The 13,464-nt window shown below is 41.8% G+C and overlaps 1 protein-coding gene and 1 long non-coding RNA gene across 7 annotated transcripts in view; one reads left to right on the top strand and one right to left on the bottom strand.

The window, feature by feature from the left end:
• qkia (QKI, KH domain containing, RNA binding a) overlaps positions 1 to 13,464 on the top strand; it is an 85,026-nt gene that overhangs the window by 21,885 nt on the left and 49,677 nt on the right. For all 6 annotated transcript variants that reach the window (XM_069895179.1, XM_069895177.1, XM_069895176.1 and 3 more), the window contains one exon: positions 3,110 to 3,252. In XM_069895179.1, the coding sequence (XP_069751280.1) occupies positions 3,110 to 3,252 (143 nt within the window). The remainder of the gene's footprint in view (positions 1 to 3,109; positions 3,253 to 13,464) is intronic.
• LOC138741315 (uncharacterized) lies at positions 249 to 6,325 on the bottom strand. Its single transcript, XR_011343448.1, has 3 exons — positions 5,954 to 6,325; positions 2,600 to 2,664; positions 249 to 515 (listed from the first exon to the last, which is right to left on the bottom strand). It is a non-coding gene; the product is annotated as an uncharacterized lncRNA (long non-coding RNA).

Here is a 13,464-nt window from a genome sequence, read left to right as displayed (position 1 = left end):
TGTTTCCATTGGAGCAAAGATCTGCATATTTCCTATAATTTTTATACTAAGGCACTTAATATTCTACATGGATGTCAGCTTGCTCTTTTACTAAAGTAGCTGACGAGGCTAGTTTTCAATCCTGTTGAACAATGTTCAAAATTAGTTGCCGTCGTGTAGATGTGTTTATAATAAGGATGTGTATTTTAGCAGTCAAAACACAGTGTGGAAGCCTTGCAAAATAAATTATTTTAATTGGTTAAAATCAGTTCCAGTCAATAAATCTCAACCACATAGAAATTATATTTTCATTCATTTTAGTTTGAGATTGATGAACATGGCTTAGTCTGGCAGACTATACCACAACCCCACCAGGCCACTATCTCCAATAGTGATTTCATCACTTCGAGAGATCATCCCTGCACCGCTTCCAGTCTGGTAGCGCCTCTGTCTCGTCGAGGGTTTCTCCTGCTGAGTTGCTTTTGTTGCTTGCCTTTGAAAATTTAAACCACTGACAACTTCTAAATCACTGTGTCCTAAAAATAAGTGAAATGTGGCTATTAGTAAAGGTAGCCAGAAGAGGAAGTGTGGGTGGAAATGTGTTTTAGTCTTCAAGTTTGCATGAAAATTATTGCTTTGAAATAAGACTGCCTGAAACTACTCTTAATGATTACTTTTTAGATAGAGTTGAAATTGATGCATACTTAATGTTTTGTGTAATAGAAGCTTCAATATATACATTCAAACCTTTTTCATACATGTAAAAAAAATAAATGTTTACTCATTAATTTGGGTACGTTGTAGTTGACAACTTACCTAGGTATTCAGATCCAGGGTTTTTATTTAATAGCCCTGCTCTTAATATTATAAAAATGACTTTGTACACTATTTAATGACTATAAATAACCAAGGAAGGGCCATGTAAAACTGCCAGTTTGCATGCAGGAAAAAGGGTAATGTAAGTATAACTAGGCTTCATTTAGAGGGATTGAAGTGTGTAATATTGGTCACTAGACTGGGCATAGCTTCTTGCAGTTGCTAATGGTTTTTAAGTGATGGGTGTTTAACCAGAAGCAACATAATTGGGCAGAGAAAGGTTTGTACACTTTCTCAGTTGCTGGAAATTCAAAACATTTTTAAAAAAAAAACAGTATTTTGGGTAAAATGCCTGAATACATTCGTTTTAACTGAGCAGCTATATGTTTAGGTTTTAAGTATTAATTTCATCATAGTTAAGAAATTGCTGATGTATTTAAATCCAAGTTTGCAAAGTCAGACCTACCTTCAAAGGAATGCAATTTTATATTATGGGCCTGGTTATAGATTATTGAAAAGCTGTGTTGATTGTGTTTAAATTGACTTGAAGATGATATTTTCTTAGTTCCAAATTGACTTGACAATTCTTTTCGAGCACTGAAGGATGGCATTTGACATTGCAGCAGTTGTCTTTGTTTCAGTTGCTATCTGTCATTTTGGATATCCTTCTGGTTTAATGTTTCACCTCTATGGATGGTGGGGCTGTTATGTAGTGAAGATCTGTTTCTGATCAGGAAAAGAAATGTTATGATGGTTTATTGGATGATTTCTTTTTTTGTATTTTATGCTTAGACTCTCCAGACCTCATTTATTTTTTTGAAGAATAAATAAATCTTTTATATTTTAGAGCCATGTACTCATAACACCGTTCCTTAATTTCACTTAAATTTTAGCAATTTTTTCCATGAACGTTTGCGTCCCAATTGCATTAGTATGTGGTCCACGATCTGAAAGATCATAAATGACTGTTGGTTCTCGCTAGATCCTGATATTCAATTTTAAATCGATTAGCTCTGCAGGCCTTGATCCAGCACCATGTTTCTATAGATGTCTATTTCTATGGTTTAAAATTGAAATGTATGCAAGTTTGAAATAAAATACTGGAATTGGTCATCAAGGCAGCCATAATCTGTGGAGAAGTAATGTGTCGGTTTGATGATCGCAACTTCCATTCTCCTCTTAAAGGTGTCCTGTTTCCATCTAAAACAGTTGGCCTGGTTACGCCTGGATACTTTGGAAGGAAAGCAGAATTCATGTTTTCTAGAGAATCAGTTACAGCAACCATACTTAAACCTTTTTTTTAAAGTTGCTGTTCTTCTCTTCCCCCCCCCCCCCCACTCAAGGATTCTGCTCAAAGTTTATGGGCCCCCTTTCCCTGTGAAGCAGTCAAGTTATGGCTTTTCCATACTTCTCTCCTACTGTCTATATAAAAAATAATTGTTATATGAGGTGAAAAGAAAACCATGTTTTTACAAATGTCCTGTGGTTTGGGGGGGGGGGTGCTTGGGGCCCCCATTGATAATAGCTGAGTTGCAGCATAATTAAATGTCTAATGGCAAAATATTAGAAGTATTTAAGATTCTTAATGCATTGCATCCCATTTCAGTAAATCAAAAACTTAGGTCACTTTAATTTTTCATTGTTAGTGATTATTATTCATACTTGTAGAGTCACCTGTTTAAAGTAATTTGACAGTCTGTGGTATTGATTTTTTCCCCCCATTTTTAAAAAAAATCAGTGCTGCTTTGACCTTTGTTGAGTCATCGTACAATGTGCAAACTTCAACACAACTTATTGGTCTTACCTGACCGCGATTAGCCCATATTCATCTCCAGTCAGCCATCCCATCCATGTTCTGTCCAGTTTTTCCTTAAAAATTGCAATATTATTTGTAATGGCCATTTCCAGCAGTTCATTCCCTAAACTCCCCACCCTCTGTTTTCAATAAAAAGTTCCTATTAAATCTCTTTACTCTCACGCCCACCCTTGTCCTCTGGTTACTGATTACCCTGCATTGGGCAAAAGTCCCCCTGATCTATTCTTATACTTTTATATCCTGACCCCAATTGAAAGTCTTCACACCATCCCTGGGAGTGTCCTTTTTTTGCTTTCCCCACTCTCCCAGCGACTGTGATGGTTAAGAATCCACAGGAACATAGTGTCTGGGTCTGATTTCTTCTCTGAATAAGTAGATTGATGTTATAGTAGTCAGTTGATTTTGTCGAGGACTATTATTCGTTGCTTGTGAACATTTGCATTCAAACTTTTTACTGAATTCTCCCATGGCTGAAAATCTTTTCTTTCATTTGTACAGAAATAAGCAGAGTACGAAAGGACATGTATACAGATACAATGAATGGCCTTGTTGACAAGCTGCCAATGGACCTACCGGACCCCATAGGACCTATCATGCAGTTACAAGAAAAATTATTTGTGCCTGTGAAAGAATATCCAGATGTAAGTATTTCTGTCCACAAAATTCTTTTGTGAAATGGACAATGATTTTAGAACTTTATTTTGCAAAATAGGTTTCTTCGCAGAAAATACTTGTTTTTAAATACAAGATCAATTAATTTTGGAGGGACTTTGATATTTGGGTTACAATAGTTTTATTTGAGGATGGGAATTGAGTTATCAGGGTAATGTCAAAGGTGTTGATCAGTTTTTAGGTTAGTGGATTAAGGGATTGAGAAGCTCTCAGAATGATTAGGCTGCAAATGGATTTGTACAAGGAGGAAAACTTGATAAAATGTTAGCACTTCAGAAAGGTGTTTTCCACTATGGGTGCTTGTGTCTACCATGAGGTTGGTTATCGGTCAAATCAACTCCTGTCTCAGAATGGACCTGCACTCACTTCAGTTTGCTTAACCCAGTAGGCCAATGGCAGATGCCATCTCAATGGTCCTCCACTCTGCAGAAGAACACCTGTGTCAAGCTGTTGTCAGCAGTCTACAGCTTGGCATTAAACATCATCACACCAGCAATATTTGTCATCTAACTCTATTTATTCCCTCTGAAACTGAATCCTTAATATCCTCATCGGCAGACCCCAATCAGTGCAGGTTAGCAATATCTCACTGACAGCCATTAACACGGGTACCTTGTGACTGCATGCTTGCTCCCTTGCTCTATTCCCTACAAAGTCATGATTGCACAGCCAAGTTTGGCTCCAAAGCAATTTGTAAATTTTCTGATGACACTACTGTTGGTCAAATAATGGGAAATCTTGAGTCAAAATGCAGGATGGAGATGGAAAATCTGTTTGTGATGCCAGAAGAACAATCTTGCTCTCATCATCAAGATCAAGAAACTTATTGTGCCTTTTAGAAAGGGGAGGCTGAGGAACCATGCACCTGTCCACTTTGAGACTGAGGGTTAATATCTTCAATATCAGAGGACCTTTCCTGGAACCAGCACAGGGAAACTGAAGAAGGCACACCCAATGTTTCTCCTATCAAAGGAGTCGAAGGAGATTTGACATGATGTTGAATGCTCCATTAAACTACAAGTGTACATTACTCACATCATGACCTGGTTTGGTAATTCAAGTACCTAGGAATACAGAAGGTAACAAATGCAGGCAAGTCGATCACTGGTTCGAACCTCCCTTCCATGGAAGATTATGGGCCACATGTAGGCAGTGATTGGGTGAAGAGCCTATTTCTAAGCCTTACGACTCAATGACCCTACCAGAAAGGCAGCTGTATCATAAAGGTCTCCTATCAGCCTGCTCACAACCTCTTCTCGCTGCTGCATTCCAGTTTATACACAAGCCTGAAGTCCCACAAAACTCTGTTCAGAACAGTTTTTTTCCAGTGACTATCAAACTTTGAATCTTCGCTTCCAATCCTAATTGTAAGCTACTCCAACACCACAAAAAGAGCCTCCTGCACTATGAAGCTTTTTTTTCCTCTAACTGAACATTTATCTCTTTCCATACAGGAATTTAATGTGTACTGTTAGAGCTTTTAAACAAAATACTTGGTTGGATGCATCAAGAAAGAAATTCTGGTGCATGTGCATTTGAGTTTATTATCATATATCATTATCACCATCCACCAAGTTGAAGCAGTTATGAACAAACTGGAAAGTGGGAGCGGGCGAGAGAGGATTTGGTGGTCGTTTGTTCATTGACAAACGTTGAAATTGCACAAAAATATTGGACAAAGTCATCTATTAAAATGTGATGACTAGAGACAATAAATTTTTATTGAAATATTATCTTAAATTATCAGGTGTTTTCTTGAATGGGTAATGCAAGTGGATATTTATTTTCCAGAAAGAGTAAATCGTGAGGGTTAGTTATGTATTTGAATTTGTTGCTAAAATATTTTTTCAAACTCAAATTAGTCTGTTGTGTATTACTTTGTTACTTGAAGGGATAATTGGCAGAAGAGTCCTGCTGTTGACGTGCAAACCGGAAAACTGGATTAAAAACGAAATACTGTTGTGATTTTAGGTGTTCTCATCAAACAGTTAATCTGATTTCAAAGTTGAAAAATTGTGCTATTAATTATTGGGCACAGTTTTTATTGGTTCATTTAATAAAGCATACACTTCCATTGAAAGCATTTCAGTGAATGCTATTTGATTGTGATAAAGTGGTTGTCTTTTGGGGAAATGTTGAACATTATGGCAATTTAGAATGAGAAGTAATTAATTGAAATGTTTTATATCTGATTGTTGGCTGGATGCTTCCAGTATGTAGGAAATGGGTGGTGAAATCTTGGGTATTTTCAGAATAAATTGGAAGTGATGAATTTTGATAATTGTAGATCTTTGGAATTCTATTCCCAAGAGGCAAAATTGTTGAATACTATATATTGAAATTTCAATAGCTTTTGATTAGGACTAGAATTGTAAAGATGGAAAGTGGAGTTGAAATAGATCACTCTGATCAGCTATGATCTAATTGAATAGTGAAGCATCATTGAGAATCCTAATGGATTATATCTATTCTCACCTGAAGGCCACAAGATATAGATTATTATATCTTACCCAGTCTCCTCTGTTTTCAAAAACACAAAAATACCTGGATCGGCAGTTTAAAAAAAAACATTTAAACCAGTACTGACGTATTAAAATGTACTGCTAGTACCCATTGAGGTTGCTCTTTTATACAAGGAGTTTCCAATAGATTAGTGAATAATTGGCTTACCTGCCAATGGATCGATCGAACAGGAGTTTGTGTGGCTGCAGAGGCTGGGAGTGGTGGAGGGAAATCCACGAAAACTTGGTGTCTCTGAAGGGACTTTTGCATCGCCTATTGTTAGGGGCGCCGGGCAGTGCACATTGGGATGTTCAGTTAAAGTAGAGAAAAAGTTTTTTGAGCCAAACTGACGGGACCTCCGGCAGCTGGCAGGAGGGGGCCTCAGAGGGGAGGTGTCAGTAATCAGCAGCGGTCAGCATATTTTGGTGAGATTTAAACATTATTTTAATGTTTAAAAAGCCTTCCCTTGTTGTATTCTAAACACTGTTACAAGTGATTTGCTGTTGCCACTGGGCTGTTTTTAAAAAAAAACAGTTCTCTGAAAAAACAGTTTATCCGACATAGGCCAGGACTAGACCATTTCGGATAATTGGTGTTGTATTGTTATCACATTTGACTCTCATCAGATTAATAGAAGTAACTTTGTTTTGTAACTTGAATTTGGTTTGCATTTGCTAATCTGTTCAAAAACTAAAACCAGCATATCGATCTTGATTGAAACTAGAAATTAGATTCATCTAATGCTATTATAATTTTGCTCCTAAAGTAATTAGTTGTTAATGTTTTGACAGCATTTAATTTGAAAGCTAAAGGACTAATCAGAAGGTTACTAAAAATGTACTTTTTAAGGCTGAAAAATGTAGTGGTATTTATAGAATAGGTATTAGTTGTTTTTCAGTTTGATCAAGGCAGTTTTTTTGTGTGAAAGCGACAGTGTGACTACGTCACAGCATTGATTTTTTTTCACTGAGAAACGTGCTTTGGTAAATAGAGCATTGGATCATCTAGTGACTTTTCACATTGTGGAAGTGTTGTGTAATTTCTCTCCTTCAACTTGTATTACAAAAAGTTCTAAAATATTCACATCTTGTGTCATATTGCTTTTGGATGAGTGGTAACTGCAAAAATTAGGGACATTGTCAGATTATTTGGAGCTATATAAATGACCAAACTTCTGCAGATGCAATGTTTCAAAACTTGAAACCTTGAATATTTTTCCTGCTCTGCTGTTTTTGATTGCCTGAGTCCAATGTGCATTTCTGTAAAAATTAACCTAGTATGATTTACTGTAAATATTCGTGTATAATGTGTTCCGTGTATAATGTGACCTCATCCACCCGAGTCGCCCTGCCGTCTCTCATGACCCCCCCTCGCCCACCCGAGTCACGCTGCCGACTGCCGCTCGCCCACCCGAGTCGCGCTGCCTACTGCCGCTCGCCCACCCGAGTCGCGCTGCCGCTCGCCCGCCCGAGTCGCGCTGCCGCTCGCCCGCCCGAGTCGCGCTGCCGACTTCCGCTCGCCCGCCCGAGTCGCGCTGCCGACTGCCGCTCGCCCGCCCGAGTCGCGCTGCCGACTGACGCTCGCCCGCCCGAGTCGCGCTGCCGACTGCCGCTCGCCCGCCCGAGTCGCGCTGCCGACTGCCGCTCGCCCGCCCGAGTCGCGCTGCCGACTGCCGCTCGCCCGCCCGAGTCTCGCTGCCGACTGCCGCTCGCCCGCCCGAGTCGCGCTGCCGACTGCCGCTCGCCCGCCCGAGTCGCGCTGCCGACTGCCGCTCGCCCGCCCGAGTCGCGCTGCCGACTGCCGCTCGCCCGCCCGAGTCGCGCTGCCGACTGCCGCTCGCCCGCCCGAGTCGCGCTGCCGACTGCCGCTCGCCCGCCCGAGTCGCGCTGCCGACTGCCGCTCGCCCGCCCGAGTCGCGCTGCCGACTGCCGCTCGCCCGCCCGAGTCGCGCTGCCGACTGCCGCTCGCCCGCCCGAGTCGCGCTGCCGACTGCCGCTCGCCCGCCCGAGTCGCGCTGCCGACTGCCGCTCGCCCGCCCGAGTCGCGCTGCCGACTGCCGCTCGCCCGCCCGAGTCGCGCTGCCGACTGCCGCTCGCCCGCCCGAGTCGCGCTGCCGACTGCCGCTCGCCCGCCCGAGTCGCGCTGCCGACTGCCGCTCGCCCGCCCGAGTCGCGCTGCCGACTGCCGCTCGCCCGCCCGAGTCGCGCTGCCGACTGCCGCTCGCCCGCCCGAGTCGCGCTGCCGACTGCCGCTCGCCCGCCCGAGTCGCGCTGCCGACTGCCGCTCGCCCGCCCGAGTCGCGCTGCCGACTGCCGCTCGCCCGCCCGAGTCGCGCTGCCGACTGCCGCTCGCCCGCCCGAGTCGCGCTGCCGACTGCCGCTCGCCCGCCCGAGTCGCGCTGCCGACTGCCGCTCGCCCGCCCGAGTCGCGCTGCCGACTGCCGCTCGCCCGCCCGAGTCGCGCTGCCGACTGCCGCTCGCCCGCCCGAGTCGCGCTGCCGACTGCCGCTCGCCCGCCCGAGTCGCGCTGCCGACTGCCGCTCGCCCGCCCGAGTCGCGCTGCCGACTGCCGCTCGCCCGCCCGAGTCGCGCTGCCGACTGCCGCTCGCCCGCCCGAGTCGCGCTGCCGACTGCCGCTCGCCCGCCCGAGTCGCGCTGCCGACTGCCGCTCGCCCGCCCGAGTCGCGCTGCCGACTGCCGCTCGCCCGCCCGAGTCGCGCTGCCGACTGCCGCTCGCCCGCCCGAGTCGCGCTGCCGACTGCCGCTCGCCCGCCCGAGTCGCGCTGCCGACTGCCGCTCGCCCGCCCGATTTGCACAAGAATTTTTTTTAAATTTACTCTTGTGTATAATGTGGGGCGGAAAGGGGGAATTTTTTTTGCATTATACTCAAATATTTACGGTAGATGTCATACAGAATATTGGGTACATTTTTAAAATACTTTGCCAATAAACTTCAAAATTTTAAATGATTCAATCGGATTTTACATCAATACTTCCTTTCATAATTGGGATGCATTCCCAGGAATATGTATGCTAATTTTGTGAGAGGTGTAGAGCAGATTGTCAATCTTTACTCTGGGTTAAAATTGTCAAAAGCAAGACATTTGAGTTGAGGCAGAATGTTTTTGAACAATGGTAGGTGTTGAATGGGCTGCCAGTTGTGTAGGTTGAAGCAAATGTGATATGGCACTAGCTTTTAAAATGCTTTTGGGTTAAGTATGCTGGGAATAGAGGGATATATGTTCATTGCAGATCTTGAGTGCCAAAGGACATATTCCTGTGCTGTACTGTTCTGTGTTCTAAAAGAGGTGGTACCAAATAAATGATTACAGTTTTAAATATAGAAATATTGTTGTGAACCTCCTTACTTTTGAATCAAGAACCTGACTGAGGGCTGAACCTTCTGGCACTCCTATAACAATGAAACTGTTAGTGATCTTAATGTCTCTCAGTGTAGAGTGAGCCACTAAAGCATTGGGCAATGTCCTGTGATGACTGGCATTGAGCAGGTTGGTTTGATTATTGTAACCACTGGTTGCTAAGGTTGGTAGTTGCTGGTGTGTGCCTCAAACTCTGCATGGCAGCAGTAATTGTCCACACTATTGACACCAACCCTGAGCAGCCAATGCTCATTGCCCTGGTGGCTCCTACACTTCAAACCGTGCAGTAATGAGATCACTGTTTCATTGGGGCACAGCAGCATGCATCTGAATGGATTTTTAAATGCTTTATATATTTAAATCTGTAGTTTTTTTTCAGATTAAGGCCAAGTTTGATAATACATTGATCCTGTGGGAGTGTGAAATGGGAATTAGCCCAGGAGCATTACTGCAACTGTTTCAAGTCATCTGTTAACAAGCTGCATTAGAAGTGTAATAAATAGTTCACTTTTCTCATTAACAGGAGTAACGCAAAGTTGTGATGTAAACAGAAAGCAAACCCTGGCCCCAGTAATACTATCTGTCTTAAGAAGGCAAAGAAGTGTGAAGTTTACATTCCAATGTCCTTGTTAAATATAGTGTAGATATTTTCAAATTGTGTTACTCTGTTTAAAAAAAAATGTTGTTGGTCTGTGATCTTGCAATTTCTAAATACTTTTTTGTGACTTTCAAAAACACAAATGTTGAGCACAGCAGAGTTCTTTCTGGTTATCAGTGTGGAATTTTCAGTTGATCCTAGCTCTTGCCTTCTGCAGAATTGGCACTTGTGGCTTTCCACAGAGAACATACTGGGTTTTCAAGTGTAAATTAAGTGGTTTCCGGTCTTGTTCCAATGGTGTTTTTGTTTTCCTTCAAAAGTTTTGCTTTCCCCTGGACTGCAGAGTTCTTGGGTCTGGGGGTGGGTGGGGAATGGGGGAGAGAGGAGAAATAGGTCAATGTGAATGAAGTTCTTGATTTAAAATTGAAAGGAGCAATTTAAAGAAACATGAAAGGTTCAAATAAGGCTACAATAAAACAGTTATAACCTGGAATTAATTTCCGAAAATTTATTTTCCCTTTTTTTGTCTTGGTAAGCCAAGTTATTTCATTTGTAATTTTTAAAGTTTAAAATGCTGTTGTACATTTTAATACAAACTTAAAACTGCTTAGTGTGTGAATGTTTTCAGATTCATGGATAAATTAATCATTACCCCAGTCACCTGGGAGGTTTACTGTAGCGTTGGGAGCAGTTGTTGTAATGTGCTTCAAATCTAATTAATCAGAAGTTGCATGAAGATAAGTCTGCTGTTCTGAATACTCAGTAATGTTTTTAAATGCCTTTCTTGTCCACAGATGATTTGATTTTTTTTGCCTCTGATCTGTCATGAGGTATTGTGGAATGTTGTGAATTATATATGCAAGAGGATGATTAACATGACTCACCAACCTGAAATTAATGTAGACTCTGCTCCTTTGACAAATTTCTCAAAATAGGCTTGTTGCCCAACATTAGCATTGCGTAATGTAGCCTTGTACAGTGTAATGTATAGCAGAAAATGTTGGAAGCACTCAATGTGTCGGGCAGTATCTGTGGAAAGAAATATTTTTGGTCCAAGATCCTAAGCCTATTGTGATTGGTTCTAGCATCTTATTTCCAACATCAGCAATTTTATTTGCATCCCCTTCTAAAACTAAGGCACCAGGAAGTCTAAATAGTGGAGTTGGTAATGTTCCTGCCTCACAGCTCCAGTTACTGGGGTTTGATTCCAACCTCTGGTGCTCTGTGTGGTGTTTGCATGCTGTTCTTGTGACATGGTTTCTTCTGGCTGCTCAAGTTTCATCCCAAATCTAAGTTAGTGGTTAGCAGGATAATTGGCTACTGCAAATTGCCTTTTGTGTTGGTGACTGGAGAGTTGATTTGACATATGAGAATGTAAGCTGCAGAAAAATGGAGGGGAAGTGTGGGGGAATAGGATTACTCCAGGAATAGGCATTTGTTCCATTGACTGATGTAAGGAAATATATATTCATATTTAAACATTTTGTGCTTCGCGCTCTAGTTTGAAAGTATGGAGTTTGCTTTTTTGTCTTCATTTATGAATTTTAAGTTCAAAATTGCATCTTGCCACATCCAGCTAAATTTTACAAATTCAAATATCAAGGATATTGGAAGAACATGCACATAAAGTAAAATGCCAGCGATCTGCCATTCTTGGTACTTTAGTGCTGGATGAGCAGATTTTCTGGACTGTTGGATCCCAAACAAACTTGTATTTCATTCTTTTGTTACACGGAAGAATCTTAAAAAAAAACCCTCCAAATTTTTCCTCCATTTGCAAGCATATCCAGGCCGCAAGCCTTTACTCCAGGGGTGTCAAACTCAAATTCACAGAGGGCCAAAATTAAAAACTTGGACTAAGTCGTGGGCCAAACTAAATATTTATTGAAAATTTTCAACAACATCTGCATGTTTTCTCTTCTTTCAACATATGTAATGTTAAACTTTTTCTTATTAAAATAAATGTTTAATAATAGTTTTGGTTAAACTCTTTCCAGAAGAAGCATTAACAAATGAGAAATAAAATATTCAATAAATAATATTTCTCTATAGCCTTTAAGCTCCTTTTAAATGTATTTTTTTTCACAAGCCAACAAGTCAAAAAAATAACAACTTGCTTCAATGACAAACAGGTTTGTCTTTTAAGATGATGAACATATAGTTTTCCTCCCACCTGTCTTGAAAGGTCCTGTTTTCTGTCTTTCGTTTGGCCATTTTTTACATGTGAGTTGGGCGACAGGTTTTAGATGCCAATGAAAGTAAACAGAGGAGGTGGGGGCGATTAGCGGGCTGACGGGCCGGCGCCAATGCATTTGCAAAGCATTCTGGGATTTGTAGTATTAGCTGTGCATGCGCTATACTGGCGCGGCGGCCAGCTCTAATACATATAGTTGATATGATCTTGCGGGCCAAATATTATTATATCCCGCGGGCCTGAGTTTGACATGTGTGCTTTACTCCGTCTCTGCACCTAGCTCACAATCCAAACCCTAGACCTGACTACCCTGAAGGTTCCTGACTCGTATCCAGACTAAGGAATGAGCCAGATGTTGCACTATAGGATACCAAAATTAAATGTTAGACTATCAGTTTTACAAATGTTTAGTGTTGATGTGTATTAGAATTAAATTAATTGGAATGACTGTTAAAATTGCAGTTTGCATTAAGCAAATGATTTGACAGATGTTTTGCATGAGCATTGACAGTTATTTAATAAAAAAGAGCAATTGGGCAGTTTCATCCTATCTTTGGATGTTGGATTTAATGACCATTTGAAATATGGATATATCTCTGCTCCAAAGAGTGATGGGATAAGAGATCAAATTCTCTGATTTGAAATAATCCAGCTAGTAGTCCTTGTTGGTGCTGAATCTGAATTGTTTGTGACTAGAATGCTAAAGTCCTCATCTTTTGTGGCTAAGGGAGTGTAGGACCTAATTTGATGCGAGAGTCCTTTTTGTCTCTTAACATTGATAATGTTAAACTATGATTTTTATTTTCCAAGTGAGTTGTTTCCTTTTGGGTATTCCTGACCCTGCTTACATTACCAGGAAACAAGGGATGGAAAACTAAGAATTTTGAAATTCCTATTTGACAATGCTCCCTTTAAGCTGATTTTGTGACTGATTTAAGATTCTTTCAAAGATTTTTTTTAAACAAGGTTTGAGACAAACATTTTTCATTGGGCTTATCTGAATAGTGTGAATAATGTGTTAATTGAAGTAACGTCCGGCATTGTCTGTAATTCTCCAAACCCAGGTATAAATAGAATTTGAAGTAGAATAACTGGGTATTTTGCTGGTGGGGTGAGGACATTAGACAAGATAAATTGCATTTTTTGAAATTGGTCATAATCAAATTAATAAATTAGTGCAAAAAGAGAGAAAGTGAGGTAGCGTCTGTGATCCATTGACCATTCAGAAATCTGACGGCAGAGGGGAAGAAGCTGTTTTTGTACTACTGGGTTTTTGTCTTCAGTCTCTTGTCCCATTACCCTGATGGTAGCAGTGAGAAGAGGGCTAGCCTGCCTGGCTGGTGAGGGTCCTTGAAGATGGAGGCTGCTTCCTTGAGACACTACCTCTTGTGGATGTCCTTAATGGAGGGAAGCCCATGATGATGCTGGCCAAGTTCACAACTCTCTGTGGGCTTTTCCTGTCTTGTGCGTTAGCTCCTCCGTACCAGACTGTGATGCAACCAATCAGA

This window comes from Narcine bancroftii, chromosome 8, assembly GCF_036971445.1.
Source record: "Narcine bancroftii isolate sNarBan1 chromosome 8, sNarBan1.hap1, whole genome shotgun sequence".
In the NCBI taxonomy this organism is placed as follows: Eukaryota; Metazoa; Chordata; class Chondrichthyes; order Torpediniformes; family Narcinidae; genus Narcine; species Narcine bancroftii.
This window is presented reverse-complemented; position numbering and strand designations above follow the sequence as displayed.